This window comes from Artibeus jamaicensis, unplaced genomic scaffold (assembly GCF_021234435.1).
Source record: "Artibeus jamaicensis isolate MK-2021 breed Jamaican fruit bat unplaced genomic scaffold, CSHL_Jam_final scaffold_11, whole genome shotgun sequence".
NCBI lineage: Eukaryota > Metazoa > Chordata > Mammalia > Chiroptera > Phyllostomidae > Artibeus > Artibeus jamaicensis.
This window is the reverse complement of record NW_026522027.1, coordinates 2,660,494-2,682,738: the sequence shown is the minus strand read 5'-3', so window position 1 is coordinate 2,682,738 and position 22,245 is coordinate 2,660,494. Positions and strand designations below refer to the sequence as shown.

At 53.2% G+C, this 22,245-nt stretch overlaps 1 protein-coding gene across 1 annotated transcript; it reads left to right on the top strand.

Moving 5' to 3' along the window:
- Positions 1 to 2,969: 2,969 nt before the first annotated feature.
- CADM4 (cell adhesion molecule 4) lies at positions 2,970 to 17,077 on the top strand. The gene is made up of 9 exons (XM_037152340.2): positions 2,970 to 3,080; positions 12,580 to 12,726; positions 13,056 to 13,208; positions 13,474 to 13,608; positions 13,988 to 14,152; positions 14,271 to 14,361; positions 14,511 to 14,683; positions 15,458 to 15,586; positions 16,025 to 17,077. The coding sequence occupies exons 1-9, from the start codon at positions 3,017 to 3,019 to the stop codon at positions 16,132 to 16,134; spliced, it is 1,167 nt and encodes a 388-aa protein (XP_037008235.1). The 5' UTR covers positions 2,970 to 3,016; the 3' UTR covers positions 16,135 to 17,077.
- The last annotated feature ends 5,168 nt before the right edge of the window (positions 17,078 to 22,245 follow it).

The following is a 22,245-nucleotide window of genomic DNA, read 5'->3' as shown; positions in this document are numbered from 1 at the left end:
TGGTTTATTAGAAAAGGATAGAGATGAGCATTGGATGGAAGGGTGGAGCGTGTGGGGAGGGGTGCAGAGCTTCCATTCCTTCTCTGGGCACGTCACTCTCTCTGGTACCTGCATGTGTTCACCGACCCAGGGGCCCTTGGAACAGCGCACTTGTGGGATTTTTATAGAGGCGTGATAGGTCGCTAACTCCATCCTTCAGCTCTTCTTCCTTCTCAAGAGGACGGGGTGGGGGGACAAAGCTGAAAATTCCAGGCTTCTAATCCAGGCTTGCTCTTCTAATCCAGGCCAGCTCTCATCCGGAAGCCCAGAGTCACCTGGTTAAAACAAAAGACACTCTTATCTCCCAAGAAATTATAAGGCTCTCGGGAGCTCTGTGCCAGGAACCACGGCAAAGGCCAAGTATGTACGTATGTATGTATGTATGTATGTATGTATTTATAAAATCCTCACCCAGGGACATGTGTCCATGGACTTTTAGAAGGAGGGGGAGGAGAGAGAGAGAAACATGGATTGTTTACCTTACCTGGGGATCAAAGCTGCAACTTTAGAAAACTGTACTTGAACAACAATTAAAAGTTAAATAAATAAATAAATAAATATTTATTGAATTATTTATTTATTTATTTATTTATTTAAAAAAACAAACCCCTGCAACCTAGGTAGGTATGTGCCCTGACCAGGAATCCAATCAGCAATCTTCTGGTTCAACAAAGCCACATGGCCAGGGCCAAATATGTATCTCTACTCTCTCACAGAATGGCACTGAATAAACGGCTAAGAAAGTCGGCACCATCCCAAGGCTTCAAAAACTCAGGAACAGTCGACTCAAAAGGCGCAGGCCACCCCCTCCCCCCCACCCCCCACCCCCACAGCAGGCACAGCAGCTGTCTCCCCAAGGTCATTTCTGTTTGAGAAAGCTGATAGCTGATTTCACCTCTGGCCTGGGGGTAGGGGGAGTCTTTGGCTGATGTCTGACTTACTCAGCATAATCTCATCTCCCGGCCAGTGATATTGGTTCACTGATGGGCAGGGAGCATCATCTGGTCCAACGAGATACAACAAAAGGTTTTTCTAGGGCCTCCTGAGGGAAAATACTTCCCCTCTCTCCTGAGGGGGCTTCTCTCTCCTTTTCTCTCTCCCCACCCCAGGCTCTTTCTCTCTCGGCCCTTCCCAAATGTGAAGAAAAAGTGTGGCCCTGGGGGGAATTTGCCAGCCATCCTGCAACGTGAGGAAAGACATTTATCTTAAGGACAAAGATGGACAGGCCATGCTTAAGCTGGCCATGTCCGAGGCTATTTTTATACAACTCTCTTTCCTTTAAGCCAGTTGGGTTGGGTTTGCTGTCACCTGTGTGAAAACCCTAATGGATAAAGTATCTTGGAGTAAGACGGGGACAGGACCACCACTCTCATGATGTCCTGAGGTGGAAGAAGTGGTGGGATCCAAAGAAGAGAGATGGGACCCAGAACAACATCCCTCAGGGCGCCCTGCAGCTGGAGCAAGAGCCATTGGTTAGAGTCATGGGCCAGGAGACCTATGGGTTCTTGGGAACAAAGACAGCCATTAGCTACCCCCCTAACCAAATCCAGGCTAGACACCTCCTTCCCACCTATCCTAGTACACAGAGATGGAAGGATTAGAAATGATCCAATCTGAGCACCTCTTTCCCCACTTTCCAGAAGGGTAAACGGAGAATGAAAAAGGAATCACTCAGAGTTGTGGTCCTGGGGATACAGAGGTTAATGGGAGATTTGGTCCAAAGGACAGAGAGGCTGCTGGGAGCTGGATGCTGAGGACAGAAAGGGTGTCTGGCGCTGAAGTCCCTTGGTGGGCCTTGGATATACACTATTTTGGTAGTGATGGAGATAACAAGCAAAGATTTTCATAGTTGGCATATCTCAATTCACCTAATTGTCAAAGGTCATGGAAGAGGTTGAGGTTCCCCACCTCGTGTGGCTTCTCACTGGTCTTGGGTCCTACGGTTGACAGTCCTGCACCAGGTCTAACAAGGTCCCGCCGAAGTGGGCTCAGGGAGACCCACTCCCCACAGGGAGAAGAGACTTGAGTCTGCAGCGGTGAGTCAGCACCAAAGACGGGAGAGGAGTGGGAGGGGCACACAGAAAGACGGGGACACCTTACAGAGAGTCTGGGGCAGGAAGAGTAGGGAAGCGGGCGGGGTAGCTGGACGCTGGGGCCTGGGAGTATCCGCAGGAGCCTCTCCCTGGCTGAGGCTCCGGCTTCCTTCCAGCCGGTTCACTCTCAGGGGGCCCCTCCCGGTAGTGATGCGGAAACGCGGGGTTTTGGGGTCAGGACCCAAGCCGAGCCCCGCCCCGCCCCGCCCAGGGAGGTCCTGGACCTGCCCAGACGCGAGGCTGACTTCCCCGTCAGGGTGGCTCCGCTCCCAGCCCGTTTGTGGCCTCTTCACCTTCACTCACCTGTGCACACAACTCTTCACACTCACCTCTCCCACGAAACACACCCCGTCCCTCCATGCGCACCCCCGTCTCCCCTTTACACACCCGCTCGCACACCCTAACCCTCCCGCAGTGACCTGCCCTCACCCCTCACCCCCCACGACACCCGTCCCTTCGCACGGCCCTCCGACGACACCCCACACCCTCCCCTTTCACACGCGCTCTCACCCTCACGCACCAACACTTTCACACTCTGTTCGTACCCTCGCACGCACCTACACACTCTGACTTCTTGGCTCAACACCCACCACCCCGGCCCGCACCCAGCGCCGCACACTCTCCCCAGCCGTGTCCCGCTCACACACTCCCCTGCGCGCCCCACCGCCTCCCCGCCCGCGTCCTCTCCCCCCCAGCGTCTTGCGGCGGGTCCCGGTCTCACCAGCTGCCCCTCCGCTCCGGCCCGGCCCCGCCCTGGCCCCGCCCCGGCGCTGGAGCCCCGCCCCCGGGCGGGCAGGGGGCGGGCAGGGGGCGGGGCGGGCGGCGCGGGAGGTGCAGGTGCCGGGCCGGGAGCAGGCGGTGGCGGCGGCGGCGGCGGCGGCACCATGGGCCGGGCCCGGCGCTTCCAGTGGCCGCTGCTGCTGCTGTGGGCGGCCGCGGCAGGGCCAGGTAGGGTCGGGGGCCGGGCCGGGGCGGGGGGCGCGCCGCGGTGACAGCCCGGCCGCGGCGGGGCTGCAGAGGCCGAACAATGCGTGCGGGGCCGGGCCGGGCCCCCTCCCCGGGACAAAGCGCAGCGCGGGCCGGGAGCCGGGAGCCGCGAGCGGGGGAGGGGGCGCGCGCCCCGGCCGCCGTGCCGCAGCTCCCCCACCCCGCACAGGCCCCGATCCCAGTGGGGACAAAGGGCCCGAGACGCCCCCCTTCTCCTCCCAGCCCGCCTTCTCCGGGCCGGTCCCGCTGTCCTTCTGCCCGCTCTCTGCGTCCCTCTGTCCGCCTGTCTCTGAGTCAGTCTCTCTCCTTGTCCCCCTACCCTTGTCCCCTGTGCCTCAGTCTCGAAGTCCTGTCCCTCCCTCTGTCTGTCCTCTCGCCCACCTCTCTATCCTGTCTTTGTCCCCCCACCTCTGTCCCTTGGTGTCTGTTCCTCTCTAATGGGTCACTCTGTCCCCCATCATCCTCTTTATCCCCTCTTCTCTGTCTCGCTGCCTTTCTGCTCTCCCTCTCTGCCCCTGTCTCGTTGTCACCCTTGTTTTGTGGTTCCTTTTTCTCTGTCCCTCATCTGTCCCATCCCCTGTTTCTCTGTCCCCTATCTTTCTGTCATTTCTCTTTCTCCAGCTCCTTCTGTCACCTATCTCTCTCATCCCCCCCCCCGCATCCCCTTCTATCTGTCCCACTGTCCCTCTGTCCCCTGTCTCTCTGCCTCCCCCCTCTACCCTTACAACCTCCATCCCGGGATCCCCATCTCCATCCTCCCTCCCTCCATCTCTCTATCACTATGTGTCCCCGAAGAGGAATTGAGTCAGGCAGGCATCCTAAAGGGCCTTGGAGAAATGTGTGTTGGGGGGCGGGGGGCAGGTAGAATTGTGTGGTGAACCTCGGCATGTGGGCACACGCGTGGATTCAGCAGATGCCTCCCCCTGCTGCCCATCCCCACCCATTCACACACCCAAGCAATGACTTACAGAGAAGCCCCCCTCCAGAACGCCCAGGGCACCATCCATATACCTTTAACACACTCTGAGAAAAGCTGGAGACTTCCAAGTCAGGGTGAACCTGAGACTGGGGACAAGGTCAGGAAATGTCACTCACACTTTCACACTGTGTGCCTCCAACCTGCCACGGGCCACCTCCTCCCCGGTGGGTAAAGCCACTCTTGGGAGGAACGGAGGATTGGGAGGTGGCTGGACGGAAGTGGGGCGGTCTGGAGGTTCCGTGGCGATTTGGAAGAGGAATGTAACCAGAGAGTACAGGGCTGGGGGCCTGGGTGTAAACCCTGACTCTTTGCCATTTGCCACAGCAACTGATGGCAGGCACCCTCCTCTCTCCAGGGCTCAGTTTCATTCTCTATAAAGTATGGATGTTGAACTCAGTGATCTGAAAGGGAAGGATCTCCAGCTTGAACCCCTGACAAGGTGAGGGGCAAAGCTGACCTTTCACCCTCTCTCCCTTGCTTCCTTCTATGGTCCTCTGCCATTGCTTCAGAACCTGCATCATTACCTCCTTTCTTTGCGACAGACAAGCCACAATTTCCCAGATGAGCGCTTTGGTACCTTAGCTACATTTCCATTGAATTTTTATTTTCCTTTCTTCGTTTTTTTTTAGGCCCTAAAAACCAGCCTCAGAATCCTAGCTCCAGCGAATCCAGTAAACAAAGAACCTGAGGGTACTTCCGAACATTGACATCTTTAGGGCTCTAGAATCCCAGAATCTTTAGAATCTTGCTGCCTTTAAAATTCCAGAGCCTTGATAGCATTAGCACTCTAGCCTCCTGAGAGCTTTAAAATTCTGAAACCTTGGCCTCTGGGAGATTCTGAGTTTTGACATCTTCGACATGTAGAATCTTGACATCTTAGAATGGTGGGGTTTCGGAGTCTCAGAATGAGAAGCTAGGCTAAGATGACCACCTACTCAGTTCCAGAATCTTTTATTCAGTACTTCTGGGGGGGGGGGGCGGTTAGAGTGCTTAAAGTCACTGCACCCTGGTACTCTAATCCCGTCTGTAACTTTCTCTAAATTGTGGGGCTTTAGAGTTGGGGGACAGCTGGTGTCCAGGGAAGCCCTCTGGGCTGGGAGCCAAGGAACCAGGCCTCTCTGGTGTAATTCTGTATCAGCCCCCATCACTCTCTCAGCCTCACCTTCCCCTCCTGCAAAGCACGGGGTCAGGGAGCTGGAGGGCACGATCTCAGAGGGTCCTATCTGCTTTCCTTTTCGTTGGCTGTTTCTGAATGGCCTTGGCCACTGGATTTCAGGGGCTGTGCATGGTCCCTACATTTCCCTCTCAGTCACCCTCCTTCCTCTCTCACCTTGGCCAGCCAGCAGGAGCAGGGATGGGAGATGGCGTCCATTTGTGTCCTTTCAAAAATGTGCTCTCTCTTTCTTGGCTCACTCATCTGCCACAAATAGCAGAAGATGATGAGATTTATGCCAAAAGAAAGAAAGGTCCAGGTGGGCAGGCGGGAGGAAATGAGAGAGAGGGAGAGAGAGAGAGAGATGGGTTGCCTGCCCAAAGATGCACACGGGCAGACAGAGAGGCCCAGGCCAGAACCTGGACCAGAAAGGCGCTGAGGAAACATATCCAAACACAAAGGAGTGAGAGAGAGACAGAGAGAGAGAGGCGGTTAGAGTTGAGGGGCTTTGTGAAGGGGGAGCTTGTTGATTCCAAATAATGTTTTCCTCCCAAGTGACTCACTTTTCCCTGCTGAAGTTCTGACCAGCCACTCTGAGAACAAGGGGGGGGGGCCTCCCCTCCAGTGCGAGTCAGCCCCGGGTACAGGTCTTGGGAGGTTTCTGTCACTGACCCCCACCCACCCAGGAGCCAGTTGTCTGAGTTCCTATAGCTGGGGTCAGATTCTGCGATGGATTCCAAGACCTTAGACATAGCGGGGCTGGGGCCTGGGTGGGTTAATGTCGTACGAGCCTGGCCTGTCCCCGTCTTGGGGAACACAAAGACAGCTTTCTCTCTCTGGGTGGGGCGGGGGGGACTTGGAGACAGTCAGACTTGCCAGCGCTCATTGGCCTGTGGCACCAGGACCCGGGCACCCACTGGTTCCTGCCTATGCAGACCCCAGGCCCCTAGGTCCTCTGGGAGCCAGGCTCCTCCACAGGCACCCAGTAGGGCAAGAGGGCGGCAGCAGAACCCAGGCCCTTCTGGGAAGGGGATGAATAGAGGGCACTGGGGGTGGAAGAGAGGACAGTGGGCACTCAGTGCAGGCTGCCCCCCCTTCCGGGAGCAGGAATGCCTCCCCTGACCCCCCACCCAGAGGGAATCTCCAGAGGAGTCTCCCACCCCCTGCCCGGGCCTAAAGCCCGGAATCCAGGGAGTTCTGAACATCCCAGGAACGTGGGGGCCACAGGGGACACTTTGTGTGTGGGGCTGCTGACTCACCCCTCTGCCTCCACCTGATGCTTGGTCTCCAGTAGGAGGGGGACGGGGCTAGGGAAAGGCAGCCCTGGGCTGCTGGGAGCCGAGGACAGCACACCTGGAGTCAAAAGTTTCCGAGAGAGGAGGGGCCCAGGGTCCTGAGCTCCTGCGGCGGAGGGAGGAGGGGCTGGGGCCTTAGACTCCTGGGTCTGAAGGGAGGAGGAAACCAGGGGTCTTGGACATATGTGTTAAAGGGAGGAGAGGCTGGGGGTCCTGGTTCTGTGTGTCAGAGGGAGGAAGGGGCTAGGGGCTTGTACTTCTGGGTCTGAAGGAGGAGGGGGCTGTGGGCCTGGACTCCTGGGTTCCGACAGAGGAGGAGGCTGGGGTTCCATAGTCCTAGGTCTTGAGGGAGGGAGGGGTTGGGAGTTTAGACTCCTGAGTCTTGAGAGAGGAAGGGGCTGGGGGTCCCATTCCAGGTTTCTGAGGAGGAGGGGGTGGGACCCTGACGCCTAGGTCCTGCGAATACAGGCGCCTTCAGAAGGCTGAGCTGAGGAAGAATTGATGCTTTGTGCAAGGATGTTCGGACTCCGCCATTGATGGGGGGCTGAGGGGGGGTTCAGTCGGGACGTAGGGATGTACCACCTCCCTAGGGGAGGAAGTAGGGGACAGACAGAGGCATGATGCTACAGAGCCTCCTGGGGAATGGATTCCGAGGGGGTGACTGTGACCTTCCTGGAACCGTGACCTTGAGACTCCCGTGGGTATTCGCTGACTCAGGACCCAGGAAGTGCTCCCCCACCCCGCTTAGTTTCCGTGGAAACATCCGCCAGCTGTGTATTCTGGACCCCTGGCTCCTGGGTCCTGAAGGAGGAGGGGGCTGAAGGCCCAGACTTTTGAGTTTGAGGAGGGAGAGGCTGGGGACTGAGGACTTTGGGATTTGAGGGAGGAAGATGCTGAGAACCAGACCTTTGGGTCCTGAAGGAAGAGGGTTCTCAGAGCCTGGACTTCTGGTTCCTGGGAGAGGAGGCAGATGGGGCTGGATTCTGGGTCTCTACATGTCACCTGCTCAGCCACTCTTTCTCACTCCCCCCCCCTCCGCCGTCCCTTTTCCAGGCACCATCCCCATGACGACTCCAGGCTGTGTCAACACAGTTTAAAGGGCCAGTGCCCTAGTCCCAAAAGCTCAACTCCTCTCTGACCAGAAAGTCCTGCCTCACCACCCCCAACCCCGAAACAAAAGCTCCGGGGACATTAATATTCCAGGCACAGACACTGTTGGTTACTGAGTCTTCAGGAGGGGGAGGGAATTAGACAAAAGCCCCCCACCCTCACCCCATGTGCACCCTCAAGCAGAGAACAGGAGATAAATTGGGGAGGGGGGCAGATCCAGAGATCCTGATGGCTCTCCGGAGATGTTGAGTTTCTGCCACTGCCTTGCCTGGGACCCCTGAGCCTCATTCTCCACATCTGTAAAATGGGGGGCTAGCATTAAGTTGACCTTGAGGTCTGGGATCCATGGACAGGCTTCAAAGTGTTTTTTTCTTTCCCAAGCACCAATCTGAGCAGGCAGGCCACTTTTCATTGCATAGGCAAGTTTCTGGAGGTTGTAATAATAGCAGCTTTGCAGGGAAAGCTCCCTGAGCTCAAGGCGCTGGCTGGGCTGACCCCTCCGGGGCGGGCCCTGGCATCATCCCTGTTTTACAGACGGGACATCCGAGACTCAGAAAGGTTAAGCCACTTGCCCAAGGTCGCACAGATGGCAAGTGGTCCAGCTGGGATCAACCCAGGTGTGTAAGATGAGAATAGTGATGTCACAAGTTGTCGTGAGGCTAAAATGAGATCCTGCCTGACACATGCCAGTCATTCATCAATTTCCTGGACATGTATCAAGTGCTGGGCACACTTCTAGGCACCGGGGGTATGGCGGTAAACCCAGTCAATGGCCTATATCCCTGCCTCATGAGGTGTATATTCTAGTGGCGGGCAAATTAATAAAGTAATTTTGGTGAAATTTCCATAGAAGAATAAAACAATGGTGATGAAATAGAAAGTGATCTGGAGGCAAAGGAATGGGCAGAGAAAGCCACTCTGCAGAGGTGTCCCTAGGAGCAGAGACCTGAATAAGAACGGCAGACAGTGCTGGGATGGTGAAGGGAAAAGAACATCCCGGGCAAAGGGAAGGGCACGTGCAAAGGCCCTGAGGTGGAAACAAGCTCAATGCGTTTGAAGGGCATCAAGACCTGGGAGGCTGCAGTGAAGTGAGGGTGATTGGAACTGCGGCCAGGGAGAGGCTCAGCTACAGAGCATCTTGAAGGCTCAGGAAGGAGTCTCCATTTTATTCTAAGTGTAATGGGCAGCTATTGAAGGGTTTTAAGCAGAGAGGTGACTTGATCCGATGTATCTTTCTGGAAAATCTGTCGCTGCTGTGTGGGGATGGAAGAAGGCAGGCATGAATGCAAGTGAACCATGAGTAGCTCTTAAAGGTCCAAGTAAGAGATGGTGTAGTTGAACTAGGGTTCTGTTAGAAGAGGTAGACAGCAGTGAATAGATTGGGGATATGTTTTGGAGGTAGAATGGATAGATCTTGCTGATGGAATAGATGTTAGAGATGAGGGAAATGGTGAGAACTTGTGTGACGTCTTGGTTTTCGGCCTGAGTAACTGGGCGGATGGTTGTGACATTCACTGAGATTGAGAAAACGTGAAGAAGAAGACATTTGGACTCGTTAAACTTGGTATTCCAGGAGGTACTAGATAAACCCCTAATAGAGGCTTAAAAACACAAAAAGTTATACTCAAACAAAAGACAAGTCCAGAAGTAGGCATCCAGGGCTTTTATAGGAGCTTTACCTCATCACCAGAGACCCAGGTATTTTCTACCTCTTGGTTCCACCATTTCTATGTCCTTGTCCTCATGGTCCAACATGGCTGCCAGAACTCCAGGAATCACGTCCTGGTTCCAAACAGCACAAAAATGACCCGGAGGACAAGGTACTTGTCTCCCCCTTTTAAGAAATGCTCCTCAAATTACCACAGGACACTTCTTCTTACATCCAATTGTACAAAACTTTCACTTGATGTCACTTAGCTGCAAAAAAGTCTGGGAAATATATCTTTCTGCTAGGCACAGGGCAACCATGAAATACAATCAGGGTTCTTTTTGCCAAGGAGAGAGGGAAGCATGGATGTTGGGTTAGGAAGCTAGCTCTCTCTGCCTTCGTCCCCTGGAAGGAATCTTTCCCACTCCTTGGCCCCCGAATGAGGTTACCTATCCTTACGGGGAACAGAACACTTTTGGTGGGATTTTACAGTGAGTTGTGTCTACCTCCCCATCAATCTTGAAAGGCCCTCTAGGACAGGGACCTCATCTGACTCATCTCTGGGCATCCAGCCCTGGAAAACCTGCCCGCTGCTGGGGAAATACTCAACTAAGTGAATGAGACAGACTGTAAGAAACATGAAGCAATAGTTATCCAACATTTAAAGGTAAACAACCAGATGTGATCATGTCTCTTTCATGCTTCAAAGCCTCCACTGGCCTTCAGGATAAAAGCTAATCTCCTAGCCTGGCATGTGCGGCCCTCCGCTGGTGCATCCCACAAACCCTCACCCATGCTGGACCTTTGCACCCAGACAGCCAGGGGTGGGTGTAGACCTGGGCTGTCGAATCAGCGAGATCTGGATGCTCAGGATGTGACCTTGGGCAAGTCATTTTCTCTCTCCAGACCAATTTTCTCATCGACAAAATGGGAATGGGAAGAAAACTGAAGATTGATAATAGTGCCTACCTTCTTCAGATACTGTGATGATTAAATGGAAATTACATAGGTGAGGCCCTTAACACAGAGCCTGGCGCAGCGAGTGCCTGATAAACAGCTGTCGTGGTTGTTATTTTCAAGATGAAAGTAACACCATGATGATGGTGATGCTGCTGCTGATTAATCTCAGCTTTGAACTTCATTCCAGGTTATTTCCTCGGCTGGAAACACCCCCTTACTAATTGCCTGCCTTGCTCCTCTGCTGGGTTAATCAGGTTGGTTAACTTCTGTAACAAACAGCCCTGAAACCTCAGTGGCTTTACAAAAAAAAAAGTGTATTTCTCACTCATGTTACAGTTTCGGGCAGACAAGTCACGGGGGCAGCCAGGCAGGGGCCCAGGCTTCCAGCGTGTGATCCTATCCTCCTCTGGGCTCCCTGGGGTCCTCTCCATTCAGCCAGTGAGAAGGATGTGAGTAGAGAAAAAAAAAAAAAAAAAGAAGACATGAGATGAGCCAGTCTAGAAGAGGTTGTTTCTCTCTTCCACCTGCATCCCCTTGGCTAGAAGTCCAGTCACACGGTTAAGTACAAAGCACTCTGGGAAATGTAGTCTAATCATGGGTTTACCAGTTAACTTTAAGACTATCTGAAACATAGTGGCTGTAAACAATCATGTTATTTGCTCGCGCCTCTGGGGTCAACAATTTGGACTGGATCAGTTGGGCAATTCTTTCCACAACTGGGGTCACTCATGTGGCTACAGTCATCTGCTGGGGTCACTGGAGCTGGGTGGTTCAGGATGGCCTCACTCACATGACCTGGGGTTCGCGCTGGCTGTTGGCTGGGCTTCTCTCCCCACGCAGCCTCTTATCCTCAAAGAAGCTAGTCCGGGCATCTTCACCTGACAGTCTTGGGGAAGCCAGAGGGCATGAGCAGAAGTTACAAGTTCTCTTGTGGTCTAGGCCCCAGAACTCATATCAATATAATATCACTTCTAGCAAGTTCTGTTGGTAAAAGCAAGTCACAAGGCTTGCACAGATTCCCAGGGTCTGAATGCTTCCTTAATGGGTGGAGCAGCAAAGTCACCTTACGTAGGGCACGCACAGGAACAGGAAGAGCATTGTGGCCATCTGTGTAGACAAGCTACAACATGTGCCCAAGTGTAAAAGATGGGGTTCAGCCCTGGCTGGTGTGGCTGAGTGGCCTGAGTGCCGGCCTGTGAACCAAAGGGGTCGCCGGTTCTATTCCCAGTCAGGGCACATGCCTGGGTTGCAGGCCAGGTCCTCGGTAGGGGGCGTGTGAGAGGTCACCACACATTGATGTTTCTCTCCCTCTTTTTCTCCCTCCTTTCCCCTCTCTCTAAAAATAAATAAAATCCCCCCAAAAAGATGGGGTTCAGTGAACACAGAGCAGTTTCCCATGCCTGGAGAACTCCTGTTTACTCAAGATCTGGACCCAATAAGGCTTTCTTCCACACCCTTCTCTAATCATCCATCTCCCTAGGTAGTCTTTTTTCTTTTTAACCTTTATTAGTATTGTTTTATGCTGAATTTACTCCTGGGCCATAAGTTTTTGTTTCTTCCTTTTCTTCTGGAATAGCTTTCTCTTGAGCAATCTGAGCCTCTTCAGCTGGGACCATGTCAGTGTGGCAGGGGGAACTCACGGGTGGGTTAACCCGCCCCTGAGCTCTGTAAGTTCAATGCTGCATCTTGGGAGCTTCGTTCGCTGGATGTGATCACTGACCAGAGTATCCACATCTACACCCTCAAGTTCAGCATTACTATCTGCATTTTTAAGCAGCAAAAACTCAGCAGTCTTTCTGGGTCCCTGACCCCTGCGCCCAGCCCCACTGTTTGTGTCCTAGACACACCTACCAATCCACCGTTGTCATGACGAAATGACGCATACATGGCTTCTGTAAAGTGACCTCCTTCAGATACTTACTTGCTGGCTTTTTGAATATGCACACCCTTAATGGCCTGGGCAGTTTCATGTTTGTTCTTAAAGTGAACGCTAAGATGTGAACCTCTTGAGTTGCATGATTCGGTGGGGTTTTCTGGGTTGAGCAAATAGTGACCCATTTTCAGAGGTCACCTCTGGCCACTTTCAGGAAGAGTCTCTGGGCAGCCTTGGCCTCCCTTGGCCTCCCTCCGGGCTCCCCCGTTAGAGCCCCTCTCCTGGGCTCTATCCTGCCTGCAGGAAAGGTTGGGTGTGATAAAGTGAGTGTGAGGGGAAGGAGGGGGGTGGAGGTTTCGATGGGAGAGGAACGGGAGAGTGAAAAGATCGAATTGCAGCCCTCGGTGAGTCTCCTATTCTGTCTCTCTGCCTATTGATCCAGGGGCAGGACAGGAAGTACAGACAGAGAATGTGACAGTGGCCGAGGGTGGGGTGGCCGAGATAACCTGCCGTCTGCACCAGTATGATGGGTCCATAGTTGTCATTCAGAACCCAGCCCGGCAGACCCTCTTCTTCAATGGCACCCGCGGTGAGTGCTGGGGTCCAAACCCCAAGTCTCGAAGGAGGAGGGAGGGCTGGGGCCTGATTCCTGTGACCCGAAAGAGGGCAGAGCGGACACTCTGGATTCCCTGGTCTGAGGGAGGGAGGGACTGGGGGCCTGGGCTCATGTAGCATGGAGCTGGGGTTTGGACGCCTCCTCCTGTGGGTGGGAGGGTCTGAATTATTCCGGGTCCCCAAGGGAGTAACTAGGTGGGCACCACAGACACATAGGCATGGCTGGACTGTAAGCTCCTGGAGGAAGGATGGAACTCCTGAGGCCAGGATTCCCCAAGTTCACGTCTGGTTCACCCTCTCTAGCCCTGAAGGACGAGCGTTTCCAGCTTGAGGAGTTCTCCCCTCGCAGAGTGAGGATCCGACTCTCAGATGCCCGCCTGGAAGACGAGGGGGGCTACTTCTGCCAGCTCTACACGGAGGACACCCACCACCAGATTGCCACGCTCACTGTGCTGGGTAACCACCCGCCTCCCCTCCAACCCATCCCCTCCTTCCCTCTCCTCTGTTTACCCTCATGCTGAGACCCGACGACCCTGGCTGTTTTCAACTTCCTAGACGTCTGGGCCCAGGCAATATGGGCGGCCTTCCTGACCTCTGGGCTCTGTGTTTGACCCTGGTTCCCTTTGATCCCTGGAATCTCGCGGCCTGGTCACTTTGAACCGACCTGGATGCTTTCCCTGACCCCCTCCCTTCTCCCTTTCTCCCCTTCTCCCTGCCGCAGTGGCCCCAGAGAATCCCGCGGTGGAAGTCCGGGAGCAGGCGGTGGAGGGCGGCGAGGTGGAGCTCAGCTGCCTGGTTCCGCGGTCTCGGCCGGCCGCCGTCCTGCGCTGGTACCGCGACCGCAAGGAGCTGAAAGGTGTTACTTAACCCGAGATGGGGTACTAGGGGTAGGCGAGGTGCCGGTGAAGAGCGGGACTTGAGAGGAGGGGTTTCCAAGAGGCGGGGCTTAGGAGAAAGGCTGATGTGTAGGCCGGGCGCACAGGTCTGGGAAGTGTCATCCACGCAGTATGCAGCTATTGAATACAATGATAGATGAGAAGGCGAGGGCGTGAAGGAGAGGAGCTTTGGGAAGAGGCACTTTGGGATTGTGGGCTTGGTTTGGGAAGGGTAGTGGTTTGGAAACTAGAGGCCGGGCCCGTGGCGCAGGGGCGGAGCTTAGCCAATAGCCCGCGTTGGAACCGGCTGGGGGAGGAGCGGGAACCCTGGACTGAAGCGGTCGGGTCCGGACGTGGCAGGTGTGAGCAGCAGCAAGGAAAATGGCAAGGTGTGGAGCGTGAAGAGCACAGTGAGGTTTCGTGTAGACCGCAAGGACGACGGCGGTATCATCATCTGCGAGGCGCAGAACCAGGCGCTGCCCTCGGGACACAGCAAGCAGACGCAGTACGTGCTGGATGTGCAGTGTAAGTGCCCGGGGGCGGTGGTGAGGGGGTCCCAACGCCAGCCGCCCGACCGCGGGAGGGTCTCTAGCCCCTCGTGATGACCCTGACAGTCACTCTGCCGTCTGACTTTTACCCATAGTCTCCCCGACGGCCCGGATCCATGCCTCCCAAGCTGTGGTGAGGGAGGGAGACACGCTGGTGCTGACGTGTGCTATAACGGGGAACCCCAGGTGAGCTCCGCGGCCCGAGACTCCTAAAAGGCAAGGGGTAGTAGGGACCCTGTTATTTGGAGATGCTGCATATCTAGATTCCTGAGAAGTCTGAATTGGGTGCTGGCACCTGTGTCCCTAACTCTCACTGTACTTTACACCCCGTCCAGGCCAAATCAGATCCGCTGGAACCGCGGGAATGAGTCTTTGCCGGAGCGGGCCGAGGCTGTCGGGGAGACGCTTACGCTGCCTGGCCTGGTATCTGCAGATAATGGCACCTACACTTGCGAGGCGTCGAACAAGCACGGCCACGCGAGGGCGCTCTATGTGCTCGTGGTTTACGGTAAGTGGAGGCTTCCTCAGGCCTGGGGGCGGGGCTCAAGGCAGGGGCGGGGTCTCCCGGGGTCCGGGCCTTGTACTGGGTGGGCGGGGCTTGTGCAAAGTGATACCAGGGAGTCAACAGCCCACAAACTTTTTAAGAGTTCTGGGGCCAGACTGACTGTGTGGGTTCAGGTTCGGCTCTGCAACATCCCATTGCGGGTGACAGCCTGTGCCTTAGTTTCCGCATCGGTAAAGTGGGAATAAATAATAGCTCCTGTCTCAGGGTTTGTGAAGATTAAACGAGCTAAATATATAAAGTGGTTGGAATGGCCCCTAGCAAAAAAATGAGTGTTCTGTGTTTAGCTCTTAAGAAGGTGCAGCAGGAGTTCTGGAAGTGGACCCGAGCTAGCATTTTAAATACCTGGAGCGTTTTAGACAACGTAAGGGAATTGGCCCTGAGGTTCCCTGGAGGGAAAAACAGAGTCAAAAGAAAAGAGATGTGCTGTTTTTGTTCTCTAGGGGCGAGGCGAGGAAAGGAGGCAGGGCGGGTATTAGCAACATGACTCAGTGGCCTGGGGGGCAGTATGTTAATCAACACATATTCCTCGAGGGAGTGGAACTTCGGGGAAAGAGGGAAGTCGGGAGAAGAGCCCACCAGGGGGCAGAATTGGAGGGGCGGGGCCCGTTAAGTGGCGCGGTTAGAGGTGGTGGACGCAATGGTTTAACAGGTTGGTAGCGATGGGGCTGAGCTGGGACCGTCCCCTGACACCGGTCCTGTGCCCTTTTCCTCTGGCAGACCCCGGTGCGGTGGTAGAGGCTCAGACGTCCGTGCCCTACGCCATCGTGGGTGGCATCCTGGCGCTACTGGTGTTTTTGATCATTTGTGTGCTGGTGGGCATGGTCTGGTGCTCAGTACGACAGAAGGGTGAGTGGGGGGACAGGGTCTGAATTCAGCGAGGGGCGTGGTTGGTTGGGAAGGGGGCGGGGCGGCCTAGAGCCTAAATTCCGGAGAGGACTGTCTAGACCCAGGATTCCAAACCCTGAGGGACCGGAAGCCAATGTTCCAAAAGAGGGGTGGGTCTTTCACCCAGGACTAAAAGGAGTTAAGGCCTTGAAGCTGAAGGCCATGGGTTTCAACTGAACGATATATCTTTCTAATTGCCAGATTCTCTGGGAACAGAGCAAGGGGCTATCACCAATAGAATGGATAAGGGTTGATCTTTCCGTGAACTTTTGGCGTCTTCCTAATTCTGCTTTACCTCCTTCTCTGCCCACTTTGCTACTCCGTGTTCCGTTTCTCTCTCTTCAATTCGTCTGATATCTCCTGTCTGTCTCCTCTGACCGGGGTTCTGTCACTTCTCAGGCTCCTATTTGACCCATGAGGCCAGTGGTTTGGATGAGCAGGGAGAAGCAAGAGAAGCCTTCCTCAATGGCAGCGATGGACACAAGAGGAAAGAAGAATTCTTCATCTGACCCCTCCTCTACCCCAGGCCTGAGCCTGGGCTGGGGTCCACCCCACTGCCAGCTGCAAAGACATTTACCAGAGTCTGGGATGGTGGGCATCTCCTCCCACCACTAACACCTCAGACGTTTGGGCAGGGATGGGGGTATCAGATGCCTGGGTCTCTACCAGGGCCACAAGCAAGGTCCCAGAGATCTGGGTCCCCCAGGGGAGAGGGCCAGAGGTCCAGACCCCCAAAGTCCAGGGAGGGTGGTAGGGATTGGGTTGGGGGAAGATAAGTGGGGGAAAGCCAGGGCCCCTAGGCTGCAGAACCAGGTCTTGTGGGGAGGGGATCAGATTCCGGGAAGGGTGGGGTGGGCAGGGAGGGGGACACACGGATTTCTTTGGGGGTCCCAGACCCCATGCCAGCCATTGTAGGAGTTCCACAGAGCTCTGGGCACCTCTTTGCAAAGCCATGTTTGCACGGTGGGCGTAAGGGTGGGGGGAGGGTATGGAAACAGGGATTCCGTGTCTTTGTGTCATAACTTTGATGGAGGAGGTGAGAGAGACAGCCCCAGCCCTTTTCTCCAGCCCCCCTTCCTGGGCTCCCCTTCCTTCCACCTCCTCCCCCAAAATCTGTCCCACTTATATTTGTCTCCCTGTCTACCCACTCCTGGGGGTGCCTTCCCCATCTCTCCTCCAGGCCCCCCAGGAAGGGGAAAAGGAGTTTAAGGGGATGTGTTGGTCTCTATGGTTTTATATATAATATATTAAAAAAATCAAAAATCTGTATGAAAATATCAGATTATGCCCCCTCCCCCATTTCTGGCTTTTGCCCCCCTTTTTCTTGTTCAAAAAAACAAACAAACCACACACAATATTTTGTACTAGGCGGGGAGGGGAATGGGGAGGGGGTTTGGCGATCCCACTAACCACCATTAAACTGAGGAGAGAACACATTCGGGGTGGCTGTGTGTCTGTCCCTCTGCCCAGAGCTGCACCATGTTGGGAGGGGAACTGAGCTAAGGGAAGGGGACTCGCTGGTGAACCAAATAGGCCAAGAGAAGGTCTTTACCTCACCAATGGCACCTTGACCCTCCTAGAGAGGGAAACGTGGTTTGGTTTGTTTTTTTCCTAGACACTCCTTCAGCCAAATAGTCACAGAGTCTTCTCTCTTCAGTTCGCTCCTGAACTATCTTATCCCCACGGTCATGGCCTGGACCCTTCCCCTGCCTTACCCTCACCCAAGACACCAGTCTCCAGGGCAGCTTGCTTTCTTCTTTAAAAAAGATTTTATTTAGCCCAGGCTGGTGTGGCGCAACGGATCGAGTGCCAGCCTGCAAACCAAAATTTCACTGGTTTGACTCCCAATCAGGGCACGTGCCTGGGTTTCAGGCCAGGTCCCCAGTTAGGGGCGTGGGAGAGGTAACTAACCAACATCTCTCACACCAATGTATCTCCCTCTGTCTCCCTCCCTTCTCTTCTTTCTAATAAATAAACATCTTAAAAAATTTTTTTTTAGAAAGAGGAGCAGGGAAGGACACAGGGAGAGAAACATCACTCGGTTGCCTGTTGCACGCAAACAAGGACCTGGCAACCCAGGCAGGTGCTCTGGCTGGGAATCAAACTGGTGATTCACAGGCTGGCGCTCAATCCCCTGAGCCACAGTAGCCAGGCATTAGGGCAGTTTTCAATTAGTCACATCTCATCTCACCCTTATCCTGCCTTTTTCAAAACCTTATCCTATCTCCCCATCACCTCTAGATCACGTGGAAGCTCCTTATCCTGGTATTCCAGGCCCTTCATTCCATTTCTCTAGATTTCAAATGAGTGATTCTAATTTTAGATTAAAAAGTATATTGCCCTCTTTGTGCCAGGTGCTGCTCAAAGGTCTAAGAGGTGCTATGGTGAATAATCAGAAATATTAGGTGTTCCAGACAGCTTAGCACTATCTGAAATGTGATCACCAAAGTGAAAAAGAATGACTCCATGTTTACCCTCGTGAAGCTTTCACGAGGAAAAAAAGAACTTAATTTCAGGTTGCCATTAAGAAGAAATGCAAAGGAAGCAGGTGTGGAGTACTATTTTATTTTAACTTATGGAAAACTTCAGAGAAGTAGGCAGAACAGGACAATGAAGCCCATGCAGACTCCACCCAAGCCTCAGAAACCATCAACTCACTGCCAATCCTGCTTTATCCACAACCCCATTCACTTCTCTAAAACAAATTTGGAGGTGTTACTTTAGGAGAAACAAAAACCAAAAAACAAACAGGGAAAGCTCAGATTGACATCTGCGAAGATATGGTTAGTATAAGAGCGGCAGCTGTTTGAAGATCAGAGGAAAAAGCACTTTTCAGGCAAAGGGAACGGCTATGGGCAAAAACCTGAGATGACAGAGACTGGAGTGTTTGATGGGAAGTGGAGCTAGTCAGGAATGCGTAAAGGGAGAGACAAGTGAGGTCAGATAAATAGGACAAGGGCATGTGCATGGCCCCGGGACCACGGAAAGAGTTTGGAATTTTTCTAAGTGTAATGGGATCCCATTGGAGAGTTTTAAGCTGGAATGTAAGTTAATTGCAGGAAACCTGGCGCTCCTGTAATACCCTCAGGGTAAAGTCTGAACTCAGACGTCACCTGCTAGAGCCTTTCCCCTACCTAATTCTGGGTTTTAGTCGTACTATCTGCTTTTACTTCCTCGATCAAATCATGTACGTTTGTTTTGTTTTCTTCTTCTAGGCCTTTGCCTATAGCTGTTCCCTCTGCCAAAGTGACTCCGATTCCAATTGGCTTCTATTAATCCTTGGCTTAAAGATCATCACCTCCTGGAAGCCTTTTCGGGCTGGGGCAGGCACTTCCTCTGGCCCCGACAGTTTCCAGTGCTCCCCTCATTCCAAGTCTGAGCACTCTGGGTTGTGATTCTGATCGTGTGTGATCTTTTGGTTGCGGCGCCATGAGGCAGGGGGCCAGGTATCTTATTTACTGCGGAAACCATAGTGCCTGCTAGCAGAGGGCCTGCCACATAAAAGAGCAGTAAAGATATATCCTGGTTCTGGGTGGAGAATTGGTAAGGGCTGTGAGGGTTGCTAAGGGTCAGGCTCTCTGGAAGCAAACTGATCCCTACTGAAAACAGGGTTACCTGCTCCATGCTAGTCCGCAGTCCCAGTGCGCAAGCGCTGTGCTCAGGAGCTGGCCCCCGCCACTCATATGCTAACCACTGCATACTAGGGTACTGCCTCTCCTGGGAATATGCAAATCAGCCCCTTTGGTGCCCAAGGCCTCCCATTGTCCCCTGTTAAGATTATGCAAATAAGCAGGCCTCAGGTCTAGGATCGCGACGGAGCTGGCGTTCCCCACCCCCCAACGCATCCCATCTTCTATAAAAGAACGCACGCGCGAGTCCTGCTGTTGCCGATTCTGTCCGGTTGCGGAATGTACCAAGTAGACTCGAACAGCGAGGGGCAAAGCCCGGAACCCCCTGCGTGGGCTCGTCCATAGCCCCTCTTCACGCTGCGCCAGGAATGGTCCTCCTCGGCGCGCAAGCGCCTTAGGTTCTTCACGCCCCTCGCGCTGCCTTGTCTCCTGCTTGCAGCGCAGGCGCCGAGCCCGGGCGTGTAGCCGCTGCCGCCGCCGAGCCGGAGGGAGCGGGGGGCCGCTCTCGCCGGTGAGTGTCCGGGATCAAGGTACGCGGGGCATGCTGGGAAGCGGGCGCTACGGCACTGCTGCATGATGGGAGTGACGGCTCTCGTCACTGGGGTGCTGGCAGCGGTCTTGTGCAGTGATGGCCAGAGGGCGAGACCTGGGCTCTCTTTTCTAACCTCACGCAGCTCTGTGCCGCTCTCGCGCATCCTGGGAAAATGGGACGGCCTGTCCTAAACGTGTGGGAGTCGGTCCGCCAGTCGTCAGGGGCCTGGGGCATTCTGAGAAGGATTATCCTAGTTCTTTGCAGGGAACCGGCCCCTTTTGTCACACACCCTCCGCTGAGCATCTTGGAAACTTGGAGTGATTCCACGCAGAGCACCTTGGAAGGTGGTCATTACAGTCCTGAGGCATCCTGGGAAGAGTTGGTGCAGGGCATTGTGGGGACTGGTCCTTATTGTCCCGTATAACGTTTTGCTCTGCCTGCTTTACCCCAGTATTGTAGGAAGGGTTGCCTATTATCTTCGCGCAGGGCATCTTGGGAGTGGATTGTTACAAGCTCAGGAGATTGTGGGGTCTCGTCTGCATGGTGTGGAGATAGCCTTATTTATGCCCCTCTAAAGTCTTGGGAGCCAGAATGGCCGCCATAGGCATCATAGGAATGGGACTTGTGCACCAAGGAATGCCTCTGCCCGACCTCTGGAATACTGTGGAAGGGGCCTTGTGTGATGTGGTCTTGGGAAAGGGCGGGTTAGACTGGTGAGCAAGGTCCCCTGGTCACCTGGAGGTCCTGATTGTCCGTGGTGCATGAAAAGTAGTTGAAAAACTCGACTTCGGGTAAACGCATGTATGTCCAAAATAGTGCATGGAATGTAATATACATATAAAACAATTTGCTTACCTGAAATTCAAATTTAACTGGGCATCATGCTTTTATTGACTAAATCTGGCAACCTTGGTGTAAAGTAGAATTCCTAAATTAAATGAGGCCATACAGGCAATAGGGTCTTAGGAGAACTTCTGTGCTAAATATGAATCTTCTCTGTTCTTAAAGCCCATCATATCCAGGTGTCTTTAGAAAACCCCTGCCTTTGGGCCAGCCCCCAGCCTTTTTCAGTCATCAGTCCGTAAGCTTTTTGTTTTAGTTCGCAGCATTAAACTTGACCTCCAGGCTCTGAAGTCACGTGTACCTTCCACCATTGTATACCTAGTGCCCAGCACAGGCCTTAGCATAGAAGAGGCGCAGCTGAGCTGCCAGCACATTCCATAATTTACTTTGCCTGGCTCTCCCAGAGAGCCTGCATATCTGGAAGTGCAGTGGGAAACAAAGAAGTGGGGTGTGTGTGTATAGGGAGGGATTGGTGAAGAGGGAGAGAAAGGAGTTAAGAGAAGACTTCTTGGTAGAGGCAGACATAGTATTCGAACTGGGAGGAAGTACAGAGATTCTTCTGTTTGAGGTAAGCTTTGGAGGGCAGGTTGGGGTTCTCCAGGCTGACAAGAGGGAAGAGGAGGATATTCTGGATAAGAACAGCAGGATTTGCTGAGAACCACAGATGGGAAAAGTCCTGCGTCTTCCATGCCCAGGGAGAGGGAGACATCTGCAAGGGCTGGGGTTTATAGAGAGTCGGAAGTGGGAAGTAGTAACAGCCACTGAGTACCTGACACATAGGAGCAATTTGTGTGAATGAATCTGATGAATCTTAGAAAAATATTTTCAGCTGAGGGATTGTTTTATGAGACTAAGGATGAGGTGGTTTCAAATCCTAGCCCACGTGTGCGTGAACCAGTTGGTATGACCTTGGGCTACCTGTTAATCCTCTGTCATTATCTTTATCTGTACAAAGGAGATAATGTTTCAACCTGGTTATGAGAACTGAGTTAGGTCCCAAAGCGCTATTTTGAAGAAAACATCTTGATCCTTTGCTTAAAGCTACACAGAATATGGCAGATTCAGGATTCAGATCTAGATACCTGTATTTTACCATGTATAATACGTGCTTTTTTGCCCCAATTTTAAAAAAAGATTTTATTTATTTATTTATTTTTAAAGAGAGGGAGAGAAACATCAGTGTGTGAGAGAGACAGTACAGTGATCGGTTACCTCTCACATGTCCCCAACTGGGGCACCTGGCCCACCCCATGCTTGTGCTCCGACTGGGAATGGAACTGGCGACCTTTCCATTCTCAGGCCAGCACTCAATCCACTGAGCCACAATTTGGGCAAGGGCATGCCCAGATTTTTTGAAGGAAAAATAAAGGTGTGTATTACACATGGGTAGTTCTAATTCTGTATCTACATAGATGTTTTTCATTCTTTTATTTATGCTTAATGTATTAAAAGTAATTCTAGAAAGCAATAACAATATCTGTATGCAAAATAATACCCTGGAATATGATCATTGGTTTTGTTTCCAAAAATAAGTAAATAAAAATTTGAATTGAAAAATTAAAATGAAATTTTTTTCCCTGAAAGTTTGAGCCAAAAACATGGATGCTCATTATACA